Source organism: Theobroma umbraticum, unplaced genomic scaffold (genome assembly GCF_002168275.2).
Source record: "Theobroma umbraticum cultivar Fairchild unplaced genomic scaffold, ASM216827v3 scaffold_20.0, whole genome shotgun sequence".
NCBI lineage: Eukaryota > Viridiplantae > Streptophyta > Magnoliopsida > Malvales > Malvaceae > Theobroma > Theobroma umbraticum.
The window spans coordinates 6,959,928-6,977,360 of NW_018397266.1; the positions used below are offsets into that span (position 1 = coordinate 6,959,928).

General features: G+C 37.7%; 3 protein-coding genes across 3 annotated transcripts; 2 read left to right on the top strand and 1 right to left on the bottom strand.

Annotated features, from left to right (window-relative positions):
- Positions 1 to 1,147: 1,147 nt before the first annotated feature.
- Positions 1,148 to 7,104, top strand: LOC110422997 (Tetratricopeptide repeat (TPR)-like superfamily protein). Its single transcript, XM_021437076.2, has 14 exons — positions 1,148 to 1,371; positions 1,465 to 1,617; positions 1,727 to 1,825; positions 2,469 to 2,570; positions 2,804 to 2,947; positions 3,324 to 3,418; positions 3,509 to 3,638; positions 4,183 to 4,287; positions 5,284 to 5,390; positions 5,468 to 5,519; positions 5,950 to 6,039; positions 6,133 to 6,217; positions 6,296 to 6,360; positions 6,466 to 7,104. The coding sequence occupies exons 1-14, from the start codon at positions 1,282 to 1,284 to the stop codon at positions 6,550 to 6,552; spliced, it is 1,404 nt and encodes a 467-aa protein (XP_021292751.1). The 5' UTR covers positions 1,148 to 1,281; the 3' UTR covers positions 6,553 to 7,104.
- A 128-nt stretch (positions 7,105 to 7,232) lies between these two features.
- Positions 7,233 to 10,066, bottom strand: LOC110422995 (Protein kinase superfamily protein). Its single transcript, XM_021437074.2, is given in 6 exon segments — positions 7,233 to 8,749; positions 8,752 to 8,958; positions 8,961 to 9,045; positions 9,048 to 9,295; positions 9,298 to 9,372; positions 9,375 to 10,066. Coding segments are annotated over 6 exon segments (1,884 nt in total). The 5' UTR covers positions 9,409 to 10,066; the 3' UTR covers positions 7,233 to 7,514.
- Positions 10,067 to 11,132: 1,066 nt separating this feature from the next.
- LOC110422996 (uncharacterized) lies at positions 11,133 to 17,418 on the top strand. The gene is made up of 4 exons (XM_021437075.2): positions 11,133 to 12,060; positions 14,926 to 15,531; positions 15,824 to 16,115; positions 17,034 to 17,418. The coding sequence occupies exons 1-4, from the start codon at positions 11,419 to 11,421 to the stop codon at positions 17,069 to 17,071; spliced, it is 1,578 nt and encodes a 525-aa protein (XP_021292750.1). The 5' UTR covers positions 11,133 to 11,418; the 3' UTR covers positions 17,072 to 17,418.
- The last annotated feature ends 15 nt before the right edge of the window (positions 17,419 to 17,433 follow it).

Here is a 17,433-nt window from a genome sequence, read left to right on the forward strand (position 1 = left end):
TAAAGGGTAGAAAAAAATTAAAGAGAAAAGCTTTGAGTAAGAATAAGGTAGTTTTGAAAAAGTCCCCCAAATCAATTGTGAAAGCTCTATATGGTGATAGAAATTGTGGTTACTCAAGAATAGGCTTTAATGTACGTAATGAACAACGATTTTAATATTGGATGACCATTATTGAGTTTTTAATGTTGAGTAATAGTCAGAAATCCATTATGTGACTATTAAAGTAATGGATTTTGTGATCGTTAATTATACAATGAGATTTATTCTTGAGTAGAGAAATATAGGAAATGTTATACGATAATAGGTTAAGAGAATAAGATGTTTGTGAATAGGTACATGAGACAAAGTAAAAGGGAGAAATACTTATATTTCAGCAAAGGTTAAGAAGAAGGCTTCTTAATTACTTCCATATTTGAGCTATTAAGCAAACTCTCCGAAACATTCCAAGATGAAAGTAACTTGTAAATTTTGTCATGTATTCCAAGTTGCTTTCATTACCCTTCTTGCGAAATGGCTATTCTATATAAAGTAAATGTTTTACTTGTATTAGTTATTCTGTGTGGAGCATTGCTCCACTTATTCTAGTTGTTTCAATGAAGTAGTACTTTACTTGTAATGATTGTTCTTATTATTTTCTATACAATATCATGTTATAAAATAATTCTTTAAAAAATAAATATAAACTAAAACGAAGTATCTACAATAAACAAGGAAGTTTATTGAAAAACAGCCCTAGGATAATTAATTTAGATTGTGCCCATTTTAATGGCTAATCTGTCAATAATTGAGATTTGTTTGGTCTAAAATAGTAATTAAATTGTAATTTATAGTAAGCATTAAATGAGTTTGTAGTACATCCAACAAAATCAATGGAATATAATAATTCCCTCAAAAGAGCCGAATTAAGTTGGGTCAAAGAAAATGAAATTTGTGTGATGAATTTTATAAACAGGAATTCCCTGTCAAGCTTGGCAAGTGGACCAAGCAGGCACTGTTGCCAGTTGCCATCTCAGCTCAGGCCCCTAAACAAGCAGACTGAGACAAGTGACAATTACCCACATTGGCCTTTGGAGGACCACGTAGGATCTCTATCAAACATGATAGGAGTTTTGTCTACTAGTTTTCCCCTGGCCTTATAATCTTTTCCAACTCGGGTTTTGTATTCCCCGTCGCACTTCCAAGCTTTGCCCACGCTACCATCACTATTTTCAGTCCTTGTTAAATATTCTCTTCTCTCCTCTCCTCTCCTGTTTCTGTTTCGTTTTGTTTTTTTGCGCAATAATGGAAGTAGTGAAATTCGATAAATGGGGTTATGAAGTCAAAACCTCTTCTGATTCTTGCATATTTGCAATCAACGCTTACTATCACCAGGTCTTCAATCTTCTCCCTCTCTTTTCAATAAGTTTTTCTTTGTTTGAATAGGAGAAGTTTCTTGATTGTACTCTGTGCGTGCAATTGTCGCAGGTGCTTAGTTATGGCAGAGAAAGGAGAGTGATCTTAGAAGCGCCTGTTCATGACAAGGACTGCGTTTTGGCCAACATTTTGACCGCTCATTTTCTCTTCTCCTCTGACCCTTCTAAGGCTTCTCCACATATAGAAGCTGCCAAGTCTAGACTTGTAATTTTTTTCTCCTTATATTTGGTTTTCCCTTGGAAGGTGCAAGGAATCCTGACGGGGAATCTTGATATTGAATTGCTGCAATTTTCCATTTCTTTGTTTTGAGCAGGAGCAAGCCACCTTTTATGAGAAGGCCGTTTTTGACGTTGTCAATTATTTGATTTCTGAGAATAGAGATGATGATGTGGCCGTGGAATTGCACTCTAAGGTAGATTAGCCCCTAACATTCCTTTTATCCTTTAGCTAAACTCTTTATTTTCTGTTCTCAATGAGATTGGTCTTTACCTGACTGATCCCTATTCTTGTTCGTAAAACTAATTCTTACTGTACTACAAGATTTAGTTGCTGATGCTGCTGCTGCTCATAGAATTTAATCTAGAGCCATTAGTTCGTTATAAGTTGAATGATAGATGACTTGGGAAAACCTTGTTCTTGCGTTTTCTTGTTATGCCTTAAATAATAATTGTATGTAACTTAATCTTTCTACTATATTATTGTTATTAGTTGCCAGAATTTCAGATAATTTAGCAGGTGTTGTCATGCTTGTCTTGCAACAAGGCACTCCATGATATGATACGAAATTTAAGGGCTTAAATACTAAGACATGGAAAACAGCACAAAGGCTGTGAGTTTCATAAGTTTTTTGCCATATTAACTTGTGTTCTTATTATAGAAGCAGATCATGAATGTCCTGTGGTAGTTAACATGTTGATAAGTTTAGCAATTTGTAACATGATAGGGGTTGTGTGCCACATTATTAACAATTTTATAGAAGCTTTTCCTTTAAATTTAGGCTTGAGTGTTTGTGCAAATTTTGTTTATTGTATTTGATTCCCATACATTTATTGCAGCTCTTAAGAGATTTTCCAAGAGATCTTGTTTCATTGAAGAGGGCGCAAGTGCTGTGCTTTTATATGGGTCGACCTGATTTGTCTTTAGGTCTTGTCCAGCAGGTGACTTTTTATCCAGTAAAGAGTTATTATTCCTGATTTTTAAATAAAGTGGGGAAATTGGTAGTTTCCAGTAACCATTTTCTTGCAATTGTCTGTTGCACTTGTGGATTAATGTGTACAACATCTGGCAATATTATGGTTTGCCAAATTATGTTGTAATTATTTGTTATTCAAACAACTTTCAGTTTTTCCATGAGCACTTTTCAGTTGTTACTGATTTGTATATTCACTAGGTTCTACCCCAAAATCAACAAGAAAATTACATATATGGCATGCTTGCATTCCCACTATTAGAGCTTGGACGAATGGCAGATGCAGAGAGTGCTGCAGAAAAGGGATTTGAGATCAACAAGCAAGACTTTTGGGCACAACATGCTGTGAGTTCTAATTGTTGTGATATGCTTAGAAAAATAGACACTGAATTTATTTCCCGTAGTTTGTATTTGAGGTTATTGTTTACAATCATAGAATATATAGGCTGAATGAATTTATCTTTGACCATATGCATTTGAAATAACATCTTCAACTGATTTATTGTTAAATATACACTAAAAGCACTCCATTGTAATTTGTTTGAAAGCTGTTTCCACTTCATTTGTAAAACAAACCAGGGAAAGATTGGTCATTACATTCACATCCTGTTTATGACAAAATGAAAGTAATTGTGATATTAATATTTATTATGTACGCTTATAGTATTGCCAGAGGCATTTAATTCTTCAGCCAATTCTCAGTGTCTGTTTTCTTTTGCAGTTATGCCATGTTCTTCAGTATGAATGTCGTTACAAAGAAGCAGTGCAGTTCATGGAAGAATGCTCATCTTCATGGGGTTCATGTTCATCATTCATGTATGCCTTTTAGGCCATTTAATGCGTTTTAAGTATACTTTTATTTCTTGTCTTTTTTCAGTTTTAATGAGTTTGAAAAGAAATATCTAGGTTAACCCACAATTGGTGGCATGTGGCTCTTTGTTATTTGGAAGGTCATTCTCCAATTATAAAGGTCAGAGAAGTTTACGACCATTGTATATGGAAGGAGTTGGGAAGAAGTGATGCACTCCGTGCAGAGGTACTTTCTTCTCTTTGGCTTTACCATATTTTCAACTAGACTTGGCAATTTTGTGTTGCATATTGTGTTTAGGTAGGGTATTAACAATTATCTGGTAAACACGAATATGACTCAATTAATTAAATAGGTCAAGATTCTAAACATGTACATGGATACATTTATTACACATGTTACACTACATGACATGATTAATACTTATACTAAAGAAGTCAAATTAAATTTTATATGACATGACATGACAAACCCATTTAAACACTATTAACATGATTAATTTATTTAAGTGGGTATCATAAACGAGTTAAACATATCATATTATATGAATTAACACAATAACATGATTAATTAAACAGGTCAAACATGTCTTATGCAAGTTAAGTGGATTTAACCCGTGCAAGACACAAAAGATGATAATCTTAGATCCAAACCTGCTTAACTCCATTTCTTTCTTGTGTCATGTTTATGGGATGTATTCAAAATTTCTAGATCTATTTTCAAAATCACCAAAATTTCGAATTACAAGTTCTGACTTCTCCTGCACATTTAGGTATACCTAAATGCTCTGGGCCTCTTGTTGCGGGTGCATGTGCAGGGAGAGCTAGATGTCTTTGAGGATCGCTTGAAAATATTGGCAGCACTTCTAACAGATCAAGTGAGTTGACTCACATGTACAAGTTTATTTATGTATGGTACTTTTTCATGCTTTTTTCAGTTTAGAGTTGAAATTATGAGGTTGTAATGTCCTGTGATATTCTTGAAAACTCTTGTCAAATTTTCTGATAAGTGCCTCTGCTTTCATGTTTGCCTTCTATTGCATCATAAAAGATTTGTTGGAAAATATAATGAACAATAATTTATATGCATGCTTGGAATTTGGATAATTGATATGGGTTGCTAAATTTCCATCACCTTGGTTCTGGGTTGCCTTTTGACCGAACCTGAAATTACATTTGAGCTCTTTGTAAGTTATGAATTTTTAGTGCATGTGTAGGCATCATAGGACATTGGTATAAGACACTGTAGTTGACTGGCTGTCTTCCATAGTGAAGTGGAACTTTGGACATGTTCTGGAATACATGTGTATTCATATACCCAGTTTTCTATATGATTTGGTTCTGATTAAGTGTATCAGCTCTAGATTAATGTCAGCTTCTATTTCTTTGACAAAGATTTATGCTGGAAAAAACTCAAAACATTTGGAAAGAGTTTGGGGGAAGGATTAACAATACATAAAATTATAATGTACCTTCTCTAGATCCTTAGGTCTTTATCCTCCCTTCACTTAATGCAAATTTGATAGCAGTGTTTCACTGACATATATTAAGCAGTTTCTATGTTCTAGACAGACACAAAAAGTCCTAGATGTGATTCTAGCTACTCTCACTTTTGTTACTGTTATTTAATTTGCTGAGTGAAGTCACTTTCTCTCACAGAGACCAAAAAGTATGAGGATCTAAAGTACTGTATCACATTTATACAAGAAGAGGGAGACATTACTATTACTTTAAAACTAAAATGGTACTTCAGGTTTAAACTTCCTTAGGCCATGTTTATTCCATGTTTTAATGAAAGGCCCTAAGTAAATGCTGTTTCCTTTTATGTCATGACCTTGTTGTTTTGTGATGTCTGCGGTTCCTGCATTGTTTAGGCTAACTGGTTCATGGAGTGGCACTTTGATTTGTTGATATTATGGGCCTTAGCTTTTACCGGAGAAGTTGCTAAAGCAGAAGATTTACTGAAGGGCTTGAAATCCAGGTTAGAAAGATTTTTCTGTTTCCTTATTGACATTTTTAAGTGTGGCTGCTTCATTGCTGTTATATTACTCTGTGTAGACTTTCCATGATGAGCAAGAAGAAGCAACAAGTAATGCAAAGAGCAATGCTGGTCTGTTCTGATTGGTTTTTCCGTTTTCCATTTATAGTAAAATTCTCCAATCGCTGTATTTATACTTTGATGTTATTACTTTATAAGCAACCTTCAGAGGTGTCTCACTCCTCCCATATAGCTTTAGATGAACTATCTAGAGGACCAGAGGTCTGGATATGTGTTTTAAATGATTAAGATTTTGTTATTACCGTCACAAAACTCTCTTTATTTTCTCCTTTTTCTCATTGTTTTTAGATGGATTAGAAAATTTTATGATGGGTTTAGGATTTGCAACTATCATCTTATGCAGCCTCAGTTGTGTGTAGAGTCATTCTTATTGCTTCAAGACTCAGCTGTTTTATCGAGATCTAGTTTATTTATCATGCTTCTGCCTATTCTTTTTCCAAGTAATTATCCTTACCTCTCTCTCTTTAAAATTTGTTGTTAGCTTGCGGAAGCCATATACGAGTATGGACAAGGTAATGAAAATCAAGCACTAGAAATACTTGGTCCAGATTTTGATGCGTATAATTATAAGGTACTATTATCAACTATTAATTTGTTTGTTGGTAATTCGGTTGCATTGTCAAATATCTGGTAAAAAATATTGATTTTTGTTTCTTCATGTCAGATTATTGGGGCTTCTGATGAGCAGCTTGATGTATTTAATGAAGTCTGGTACAGTATGTTGCTGAATACTGGACAAGTTACCAAAGGTAGGACACCTAATCTTGTTGAAAGTTGTATTTAGTTATTTATGGTGATTGGTTTCTGACTCACTATCTGAATTATAGCAATTGAATCAATTGAGAAACAGATCCAGAAGAGGGAAGGAGCACCTTTCCTGTGGCGTCTGCTGGTATATACAACTATACCTTGACATATATAAGCTGTTTGCTATGCTCATTTAAACATGACATTTTGCATACTAATGCATGTGTATATTCTTTTATCTAATGTCCAGGAGAAAGGCTATAATCTGAGTGGCAGGCAGGAGGTTGCAACCATTGGTGAGAAAGCCAGAGTATTAGAAGCAGCATATTTCAACTAGCCTCTCTGAGCACAACTTAGCCAGATACACCATAATCTGGGTGCTTGGTTTTAATAAGAGTTCGAACTATCGTTCACTACCTCAAGGAAACCATCAAAATAAAATGTCATGTAAATTACATCATCTGATATCAAAAGTGCCCCTTAAATTAGTGCTACTTGAATCAACATTTTGACATGACAAGAAAGCTCATGTAATTATATGTAGAATCGCATGAAATCTTGAAAACTTAGGCTTTCTCTGCGCTGCAGTGTCCATGCTTAAGACAACAGTGTGGGTTTGGTACGGGGATGCAAAGCTTTTTCAGCGCATATGACCGGCTTCACACAGGCACCTACCCTGTTTACACAAAGGACATGCCCTACAGGCTAGAGCTACATGTGGGCAGAAGATGGCAAGTGAGGTTTGAGTAGAAAGTGCATACCCCACAAGAAAATTTGAATATGTTTTCCGCCGACTTGGGAACTGGGGCATGGAGGGCAAGAAATGGAATGAAGCGTTCCACGTCAGTTAATGGGGTAATGAAAGAGATGAAAAATTGTAGCATCCAAGGGAAAAACCAGTTTGAGACACAAAGGGTACATCCCATTAACATTGGCCCCATTCTGCAAGAAAAGCATTACCCTATCGAAATCAGAATGATTCACGGCACTATTAGCTTTGGAATTTTAGTTGGGTCGTAGCAGTCCACAAAGCTTATTATTACTACTGCTTGACTGTTCCATAGATGCTACATTGATTACAACAGCGTGGGGTCTCAAAAATAAATTCCCCCAAAACCCCTCCTCTGTACATTCCCAAAATTTACTGCTTAGACTTGAACAAACAAAGTAGCTAAAGAGAAGGAACGTGTAAAACCACAGTAAAATTGAAAAGGATACATCTCTGACACATGCTCGGGTCAAATTCCCCACATGTGGACGTGGACCCCTACCTATCCCCCACGTCACGTCAACTCCAAATCAACGCTTGGACACCTCAGTGTTACTCCCATTCGAATACGACACTCTAAGCACACGTGTACGGCTCCTGATCCGTTTCAGTTCCTCCACAATCTCCCTCGCATCCGGTCTATCATCCTTATCAGCCGCCACGCACCGGAACGCCAGTTCCGCCACCGCATCAACACCGTCCATCGCTTCCCCATCATGCGCCAGAACGGGGTCCACCACCTGATGCAACAATCCCATCTGGATCTTCGAAACAGCCAAATCAGCCAACGCCATTTCCCTCTTTTCCCTCCTTTGATCCACCGCTTTTAACCCGGAAATCAACTCCAACAGAACGACGCCGAAGCTGTAAACGTCGCTCTTTTCTGTTAACCGGAACGACCGGTGATAATCCGGATCCAAATACCCGGGCGTCCCCTGAGGCCCAGTCCAAACAAAATCCGACTTGGAAGACGAATTTTCGGGGAAAGCCAAAAGCCTGGAAAGCCCAAAATCCCCTACTTTAATCCTCATATCTTTTTCCACAAAAATGTTTGATGACGTGATATCCCGGTGAACAATCGGCGGCACGACGGAGAAATGCAAATACTCAATAGCTAAAGCAGTTTGCAAAGCGATTTCGAGCCTCACAGACCACGTCAGTGAGGGTTTTGGACGGCCGTGAAGGTGGTCAGCTAGGGTTCCATTAGGTACATAATCGTAAACCAAAAGTAACCCTCTAGGGTCGCTGCAATACCCGTGAAGTTTAACGAGATTCGGGTGGTTAATAGAAGAAAGAATTAAGATTTCGTTACAGAAAAATTTGGATGATAAGGCTTTGCCTGACTGGTTGTTTTTGTGGAGGTATTTAACGGCTACGATTCGATTGTCGTAGAGTTGGCCTAAGTAGACGGACCCGAAGCCACCGTCGCCGATTTTGCGTTTTGGGTCGAATTTGTTGGTTGAAGATTCGAGTTCTTCGTAGGTGAAAACGGGCGGGAGGAGACTAGCGGAACGGTGAAGGCGGAGGAATAAAGTTGTTGGGTCTTCTATGGATTGAGATTTGAGTTTTTTGGATCGAAAAATAGCTATGGTTACTGAAATAATAAGGAAAATGCATGTCAATGTGAAGACAGAGGATAAGATTGCGATTCTATGAGGGTGATCTACGTGAATCCAAGGTGGGGAAATGGTGGTTTTGGATTGGAAACAAAGGAATTGTTTGTTGGGGTCTGAGGAATTGAAGCCGCAAATACCGTTCTTTGATTACAGTTTTTGCAGCTTGAAAAGTAAGAGTCTTGTGCTTCGTCCCATTCTACTTGAAAACCCATTGTGGACATGAAATTTTCGAGGTAACCCAAGACGTCAGCTTGGCAGCCTTGTCCCGGTAGAGGGCGGTTGGATCCGCAGCCATGGAGGAGTTTGACTGGGTTTTTTATGAGCCCGCATTCCCAGGGGCATTGGCTACAGTTGGGAGATTTGGAGGGGAACAAGAGTGGAGAACGGATAGTCTTGAACAAGAACCGTCGGAGATTCGAAATGGGGAACCTGAGAGATCGATGGAGTGAGTGGAATGGAAAGGAAATGGAAAGAAGGGCAACTGGAACGGGGGTTTGTTGGGGATTGGGGGGAGAGAGTGAGGGAAGTGGAGTTGAGTTCATATCTGAGTAAAGAAAAAGAGAGGTTGTTAATGGAGATAGTAGAGTAAGGAGTGGAGCATTTGATGTGGAAAGAGGGGTGGCCACAGCCTGGTGAGAGAGAGAAAGGGAAAGGAGGAGTAGAAGTGAAGGGTGGACATGGGGATCTAGAGAAGGTTTCGGATGAGAGGAACATGAGTGATGAGTTACAGTAGCTTCAGCGACCAGCTGATGAAGAGAGATGAAGAGGATGCGGTTAATACAGAGGAGATTGACGGTGGTGGAGGCATGAAGGAAGATGGGAGACTTTGCAAGTGATAGAGGTCATCAAAGGGTCAAAGGTAGAGATCTGAATCTGAATTGTTGAGTGCTATCTATGTTTGCCTTGCGTGGTTGCCTAGGTTCTTGGAGTCTTGGAGTGGAGAGCGCGAGGAAGACTTCAATTCCGTATCGTGCTGAGGGAAGCAGGGTGGGGAAGAAGTTGTCACGTGAACTGAGGTGAAGTGAAGACAAGAAAAAAGAAAAAGAATGGGCGCTGGCCCGAGGCAAGCCAAAGGTCAGGGTGAAGGAAAATATTGGCCCTACTTTTCTTGCTTTCTTTATCTTTTTTTCAGAATGGCGTCCTTTTTGAATGTGTGCAAGCACTTTGATTTAGGGTCTAATTATATATACAAAAAAGAAATGGTAACTTTGGAAATTGCCATTTACCACCATGACAGTCACTCGTAATAAATATTTGTAATAAATTGGGATGAGATGGAGTATTCGAAGTGTAAATGTCCATCTTACAATGGTATCATATCCCATGATATTCCTTCGGAAATTTCATGTCTTAGTAGTGTCAAGACTGGGAACGTTCACGCCGTTCACGGGACACTGTTTTTATTTTTATATTTTTGTTATCTGAGAAACTAATAATAATAATAAAGAAAAAACGAAACTACTCTCCATAGCTTAGGTGTAAACCCTTTCTTCAAACTAGAGTATTAAACATTTGTTGTGTTCACACATATAGATGAAAAGCATAAGCTAAAAAACTTAAACAAGTCCACTGACTTGAGCACCACGCCGCCCTATTTAGCTGAGGCCTTTTAGTGGAATCTGGAACTGTGCGTGGTGGTCTAATTCCCCACAGCCTACACCCTACACTACCTAACACTAATCTAAATTGCTGCCTCTGCCTCTGCCTCTGCGTCTTGTTAAAATTTTAGTAAGGTTGAAATTTAAGTATTTGTATTGACACTGGGCTTGATTACTTTTCTGGAAATTATGCAGGCGTGGCGTTTGTTGCATATAAACAATTTTTTGGGCTTCATACAGTATGCCGTTTCAATAGTTTTGGGGCCGGCCATTAAAAGAAGGGAATTTGAAAATATGTATGTAATGTCACCCTGTGATTCGGGATAGAAGGCTCTTTTCCTTTCTCAATGTGTAGATTGAATCTTCCATTATTGCGGGGAGGTTTGCGCCATTCTTGAAAACCCAAGTATAGCATTTTCCTGGAAAATTTGTAAGCAATGACGAATATAGATCTTGACCTACTGTACGTTTCATGATCATTTTTTTTTCTTGTGTGAGGTTAAAAAGGGTAAAAACAGAAGGGCCATCAGCCATGTAATCATTCTTAAAAATTTGTATGCAGTAAACTAATGTTTCCTTCAACGTTCAAACTTGAGCAGGGCAGCGGTTGATGATGTTTCCCCAAACCTTCTCACGTCCGCTGATCTATATAGATTTTAGAAAGGAAGTCATGGTCTAAAGCTGAGCTTCTAGAGGTAAGGGGAACGGGGACTACAAGACCTTCCTCCAAATAGCCAAGCCCACGCGTCATGCGACGAAACACTTGCACCCTCGTCGCCCCATAAATTGGATGCCGCGTTCTTAAGTCTCCCACATCATCATCCTATCCGAGCGCGTGCGTAATTGACCTTTTGCATTGTAAAAAACGATGGCATGTACCTGGAACTTTCATCGTCAACCCCAAGATTTAGACTCCTCTTTGGTCATTTCCCCTTCATCTTCTTCGGGCCCTGCTGTCGCAGCCTTGCTAACTAAGAAACTAAATAATTCCTACTAGTTTAATCCTTACAAGAAATATCAAACAAATCATTCCTTTATCATATACCCACCGAATCTAGATTAATTAATCCCGTGCATCTCCTGGCCCCTCTCCACTCTTTCTAGGCAAAAAAACACCATTTTTTTCCCTCTGTGTACATAAGAATATTTCTTCACTTATAAATCGCCCTTTTCCATTAAATTCTTTTTTCTATAACCAATAAGCTGGGTCTTGTTTGTGCATGGAGATCTTTACAAAAACAAAGGCCGTGAAACTCAGGAGCCACCTGGAGAAGTACCTAGTGGCCGATGATGATCAACAAACCGTCCGTCAAAGCCGCAACAGCTCGGGAAAAAGAGCTAGGTGGTTCGTCGAGCTTGTCCAGGATAAACCAAACGTTATCTGCCTCAAAAGCTGTCATGGCAAGTACCTCGCAGCCACTGATTTACCCTTTCTTTTGGGCATGACGGGTAAAAAAGTGCTGCAAACGGTACCCGATAGGATGGATTGGAAACTCCAGTGGGAGCCTATAAGAGACGGGTTCCAGATCAAGCTGAAAACCTGGTGCGGTAAATTTTTACGTGCCAACGGAGGGACACCTCCATGGAGGAACTCCATCACTCACGACGAACCTCATACTGGCGCTACGCAGAAATGGATATTATGGGATGTGGAGGCGGTGCAGGTGCCAGAGTCCGAGCCGTTCATGGAGTATTTGTCGTCAGTTTCGAGCTTTTCTTCGGTGTCTGATGAAGTTTTGGAGGCTTTGAGCGATGATATTTTAGGGTCAGGTGCCCACTCGCCTATTTCGGTCGTGTCATCGGTGAATTCTCCAAGGTTTTCAATCGTTTCAACAGGGTCGCCGAAATTGTCAGCTAAACAGGTACGTTTTTTGCCCTGAATTAACTTGTTAATTTAAGTTTTCTTACTTGATTGATATCAACGTTAACTAAAAGGAAGCTGATTCAATTATTGATCGTATAATAAAGGATAGAAAGCTATACCAGATTATTACTTTCGACAATCTATCTACACCAAATAAACCCTAAGTTACTTTCAATCCAAAGGGATGAAATAGTAGTAAATGCATACCGTGGGTAGAGCTAAATTTTGACTAACTGGGTTCAGCAAAACAGACTTTTTCTTTTTTGCCCAATGCAAACACATTATCATCAATAACGCCAAAACATGCACGAAAGGGACACAAACTATATATCTATTATTATTGTTAGAATTAGGCGTTTAATATGTAATTGTGAATAGACCGGGTACACACACTGTTTATGATCAACTTTTCCTTTAAGTAAAGAAGGATGATAGGTGCTATACACCATTCCAGAAGTTATTGGGGGATGCCCAATAGCCCGTGGCGTGCGTTGAGTCTTACGTATTGCAAGTGTATTAGGATGGTTTTGGGGTTCTATGAAAGATCGGGAGCACTCACTAATTAGTAGGCTAATCTTTTGGATTGCGATGCAAATCCAATATAACTAGTGTTTTTCAATGCTGAGGATATTAGGGATAAGGTTAGCTTTATCATTTTTGTTTAGATAACGGATCAAATTTATTATTTGGTGTAATTTTATCACTATACTTTTTCATTTGGTTAGAAGATTGTCAAACATTAAACGATAAAAGAATATTTCATGAACTAATAGATGAATATTCTAACTTTCAACAAGTTTTAAACAGAATAAAAAAATTCAATAATAAAATTACACTTGTTTAAAAATAAAATGGTATATTTAATCAATTACCCTAAAATATAATTCGTAATTTTAAATTTAATCTCAAAATATTATAATGTAAACACTTGGGAGCAATATATTGTGGTGTCAGATCATGCATATACAGAGGTGTGAATGCTTGAAAGGGTGTCAGGATTGATGAAGACATTTGAAAAAAAAAATAAAAAAATAAAAAAATTCATGTAATGTAAGTATGTACACAAAAAAAAACAACAATAACAAAAATAATAAGTGTGTAAGTATGCTAGTTCATTTACAACTTAATCAAATTTCTTTACCAAATCTACACCTTTAAACGAACTACAAAATCAACAAACAAGCACATTAACAAGTGTAAAATATAGGGTGTAATATAGCAACAGGAGAGAGATACATATGTAAACTCGAGTTGGAAATCAGTATTTTCATATAGGGCAATGGCTGCAAGTCAAGTAGTAGTAAACTTAGATTAGGACATGAGAGTCCATATAGATATGTGTTTATTCCTCTGGGTGTTAAACCATTAGTTAACATAGGGAAAAAAATGAATTAATACTTAGTCAGAGCATGCTGAATGGTGGCAGGATTGATCACACTCCACTTCACCAACCCTCCCGCACTAGCTTTGTTAAACAAAAAAGGAAAAGACTTTTGAGTTTGAGGTCAATAATCACACCTTTTTGCTCGTGAATCCTGCACCTTGGCAGGTATAAGTTTCTTTCTTTCACGATTAAGATAAATTAAGGCAATCGTAGACTCTTTCCTCTTTATGTATGTATGTATGTATGTATATGTATTATTATTATGTAGAAAAAGTAAAATAAAACAGTCCTTGAGCAATTCACAGAAAGAAAGAAAAGATAGTGAAATCTTGTATGCCCAATTGTGGTGGTTCTCCGCCTATTATCCTTGAAACTGATGACCTGTTGGGTAATGGCGTCACAATAGCTGAAAAATGAAAGCCTTTCCCAAGTGGGGTTCACCTTCGAAAGATTGCTTTGAGTCATGAACAATGAATGATTCCTTGAAGCACCTTTCCTTTGTAGTTTTGTCTGTATGAAAACTGAATATGCAATAGGACTTCTTGTCTTTAGCCTCATGATTTGAGAAGTGGGCAAAGACGTGAACCACACGCTAATTAATTTTCTCATTATAAATAATTCAAATGTTTCTTCTTTTTTTTTTTGTCTTTTTGAAAAATAAGATTCGATTGAGCTCTTAATTCTTATAGATACAATCAACTGACCCGAGCCGACGGTGATCAGTCACCACGGTTCAATTGGTCGACATTTATTATTTGAATGGTAGTTATAATCGAGGGATTGGGTCGATTGTGGAGATTAGAATTTTTTAGATAAAAAAATGGGTTTTTTTATCTTATTCTGAAATATTGAAAATTGACTAGTTGAAAACAGTTAAAACTTACTTTTTGGGACTTGAGCCATCTTAATTTTTATTATTAATCAATTTAGAATTCACTTAAAGACTTTTGTGATAACTATACTGTTAGATACCATGACAATCAAGGTTTATTTTTTAATATTTCATTAAAAAAATATTTAAAAAAAAAAGAAAGGGAAAAAACCTTTAATTAGCTACATATGACACATGATAAAATTTTCCCACATGAATAATGACACATAGTAACTTTGAAAATATCAAGGACGTCCGTTAAACATATTAATGGTAAAGTTAAGGAATCCTTGATTTAATTAAAAGTGATTTTATTTAAGGAAAACTGAAGAAAAGGTTAGAAAATGCTTCCCTTCAATCCAATATGGGAAATCCTTAACCTTAAATGAAGGAAATCTGCCACGTAATTGCCGCGTGCGCCTACCCACAGCGGCTGGCGCTGACTGGCACCCATTTGCCGTGAAGAGTACACCCTCACTTTCCCTCCTATTTTAAAGACTCCCTCTTCAGTAAATAAACAAAAAAAAAAAAAAAGGATAATAGTGGGAGAAAAGTCTGGTCTGTGTTTAATCACTTGCTCTTCCTTCTTCTTCCATTTTTTTCAACAGGTCAATTCCAACAATTTCCGGACGGGAATGGATTTGTTCCTCAACGCCAAAGCGGTGCGTCTCCGCAGCCACCACGACAAGTATCTCCTCGCCGAGGAAGACGAAGATTCCGTTACTCAAGACCGAAACGGATCCTCCAAAAACGCCCGATGGACCGTCGAGTTCGTCCCCGGATCCCAAAACATCATCCGCCTGAAAAGCTCTTACAACAAGTATCTCACTGCCTCGAACCAACCCTTTTTACTTGGGATGACCGGTCGAAAGGTGATTCAGTTGCTCCCTAGGAGGCTCGACTCATCGGTCGAGTGGGAACCCATTAGAGAAGGGTCTCAGGTTAAGCTCAAGACTCGGTACGGTAACTTCTTGAGAGCAAATGGAGGGTTACCGCCTTGGAGGAACTCGGTGACGCACGATATTCCTCATAGGACTGCTACTCAAGATTGGGTGTTGTGGGATGTGGATATTGTGGAGATTCAAGTCAAGTCTCCAGGGAGTGGCCATCAGCCCTCGTTTCCTCCTGCTATTCCTCACGCAGATTCATTGGACTTTGAATCTACTTCGCCTTCTGCAGTTTCAGGCAAATCTGGAAAGTTTTCTAGACAAGAGGTTGGAAGATCTAAACTTGTATTTAACTTTGTTTTAGTATTTCTTAATCAACAATTACGGTATTTGATGCTCATTGGTTGTACATTCATTTAGCTTGCAATCTAGTGTCCGAGTTAGAGCAGGGCCAAAGTTATTTCTCCTGATCTATTCTTTTAATAATTTAACTTTTGGGTTAATTGTTTTTTTTTTCATTTGTTTGATATGTAGCCTTTGTTTTTTCATTTGTTTGATATTGAGCCAAGTGATTCTTATGTGGGTTTTTTACCTAAATTTTTATGTTTTTTATTTGTAGTCAAGTGATTCATATGTGGGTTCACAGCCAAAATCGGAAGGTCGGACAATATACTACCATGTAGCAGATGATAATGGGGAGGTTGATGATGAGGCAGTGGAGGGTTACTCTTTTAGTTTTAAGGGTAATAGTGTGGATGAATTGACTCACAAATTGAAGGAAGAGTCAGGCCTTGAGGATGTTGTGGTGTGTACTCGCAGTCCGTTAAATGGGAAGCTTTTTCCTCTTCGCTTGCAGCTTCCTCCCAACAATGCAGATATGCATGTTGTTCTAGTTCCACTAGCATCAAAAGGTGAGACTTCTTGTTGAGTTGCTATGATTTTTCTATCTACTCTTTTCAATACATGTTATGCTTAATGCATACGCAAAGTAAATTCTCTTTTCCTTTTGTGATAGAAGTTGAATTTCTTATCATGAAGTTGAGAGCTGAATAAAGTCGATGCGTTAAATAATATTGATGTATATTGCCATTTTGCTTTCCTTTCTTATGTGTTCATACTTGGATTATCTATTAGTCATGTTCTGCTTGGTGGACTGGTTGCAACCTGCAAAGAACAATTGCAATATGTTAAGTATTTGCAAATGTAATTCTTGTGTGTAGGGCCAAATATGCTGCCTTCACAATCTTAACACCAAATATGTGTATTAAGGGATGTGGTCTAGTTGTTGTGAAAGATAGAAAATTTATTGAAAGAAGGAAGTTCCTTTTCTTTTCCTTGCTTGCAGAAGTAAAATGAAATGAGAGAAAAAATTTATTACTGGTTTAATTTACCATTATACTGCTTACAAGTGAAGATAGAGAAGGAAAATTTTGAAAAAGAACAATTTGGAAAATTTATAAATTTGACTTATATCGTTCTCATTTTCTCTGATCTTTCCAACTTGGTTTAGTTTTTGCGAGGCCAACAAAAAACTGGGCATCTTTCCATTTCTCCACCTAACTATTGCCATTTCCCCACTCTCTCCTAACAGGCATAGCCTTGGGGAAATGTTTTTGAACGGTTTAGTGTTAACTGCATCTAATTCGATAAATTCTTTTAACATAATATTGAGACATTTCTTTTTCACTATATCATCTGAATAGCTCCATTGGTTATGGTGGCCCTGTAATACCTTATATTTTCTTGGCCGTTTCTTTCTGCTTCATATGACATGGTTCCTCTTTATCTATGTGCCTTATCATTTACTTTCTTTTCTTCGGGTGTTGCAGTGGCAAGAGATTTTGCAAAACAAGGAATTAATTTGTGAGCTGCATTGAAGGAACTTCACAGTTTTGTTCACGACACAGATTCAAAAATACGTGCGCTGTACATTCTACTTAAGTCTCTTCTTATGCTAGCTAAAAGCATTCAGTGAGTAACCTTCATCCCGTTGCGTTCTCACAGTGATAAAGTTGGGTAAAATCCAGTAGAGAGTAATGTTCTTGCTTTGGCAGAGGATAATTATAGCACACTGCCAACAAATTTATCCTTTGTAAAATATTAATTTTGATCCTTGCTTCCTTATGTGCTTCATTGATTGGTTTTTGATGTAGAATTTTTTGGCCAAACTTATTTCAAATTCAAGATATAGATGACCGTGCTTGTTATCTCCAACTTCCTGCAGTTTCT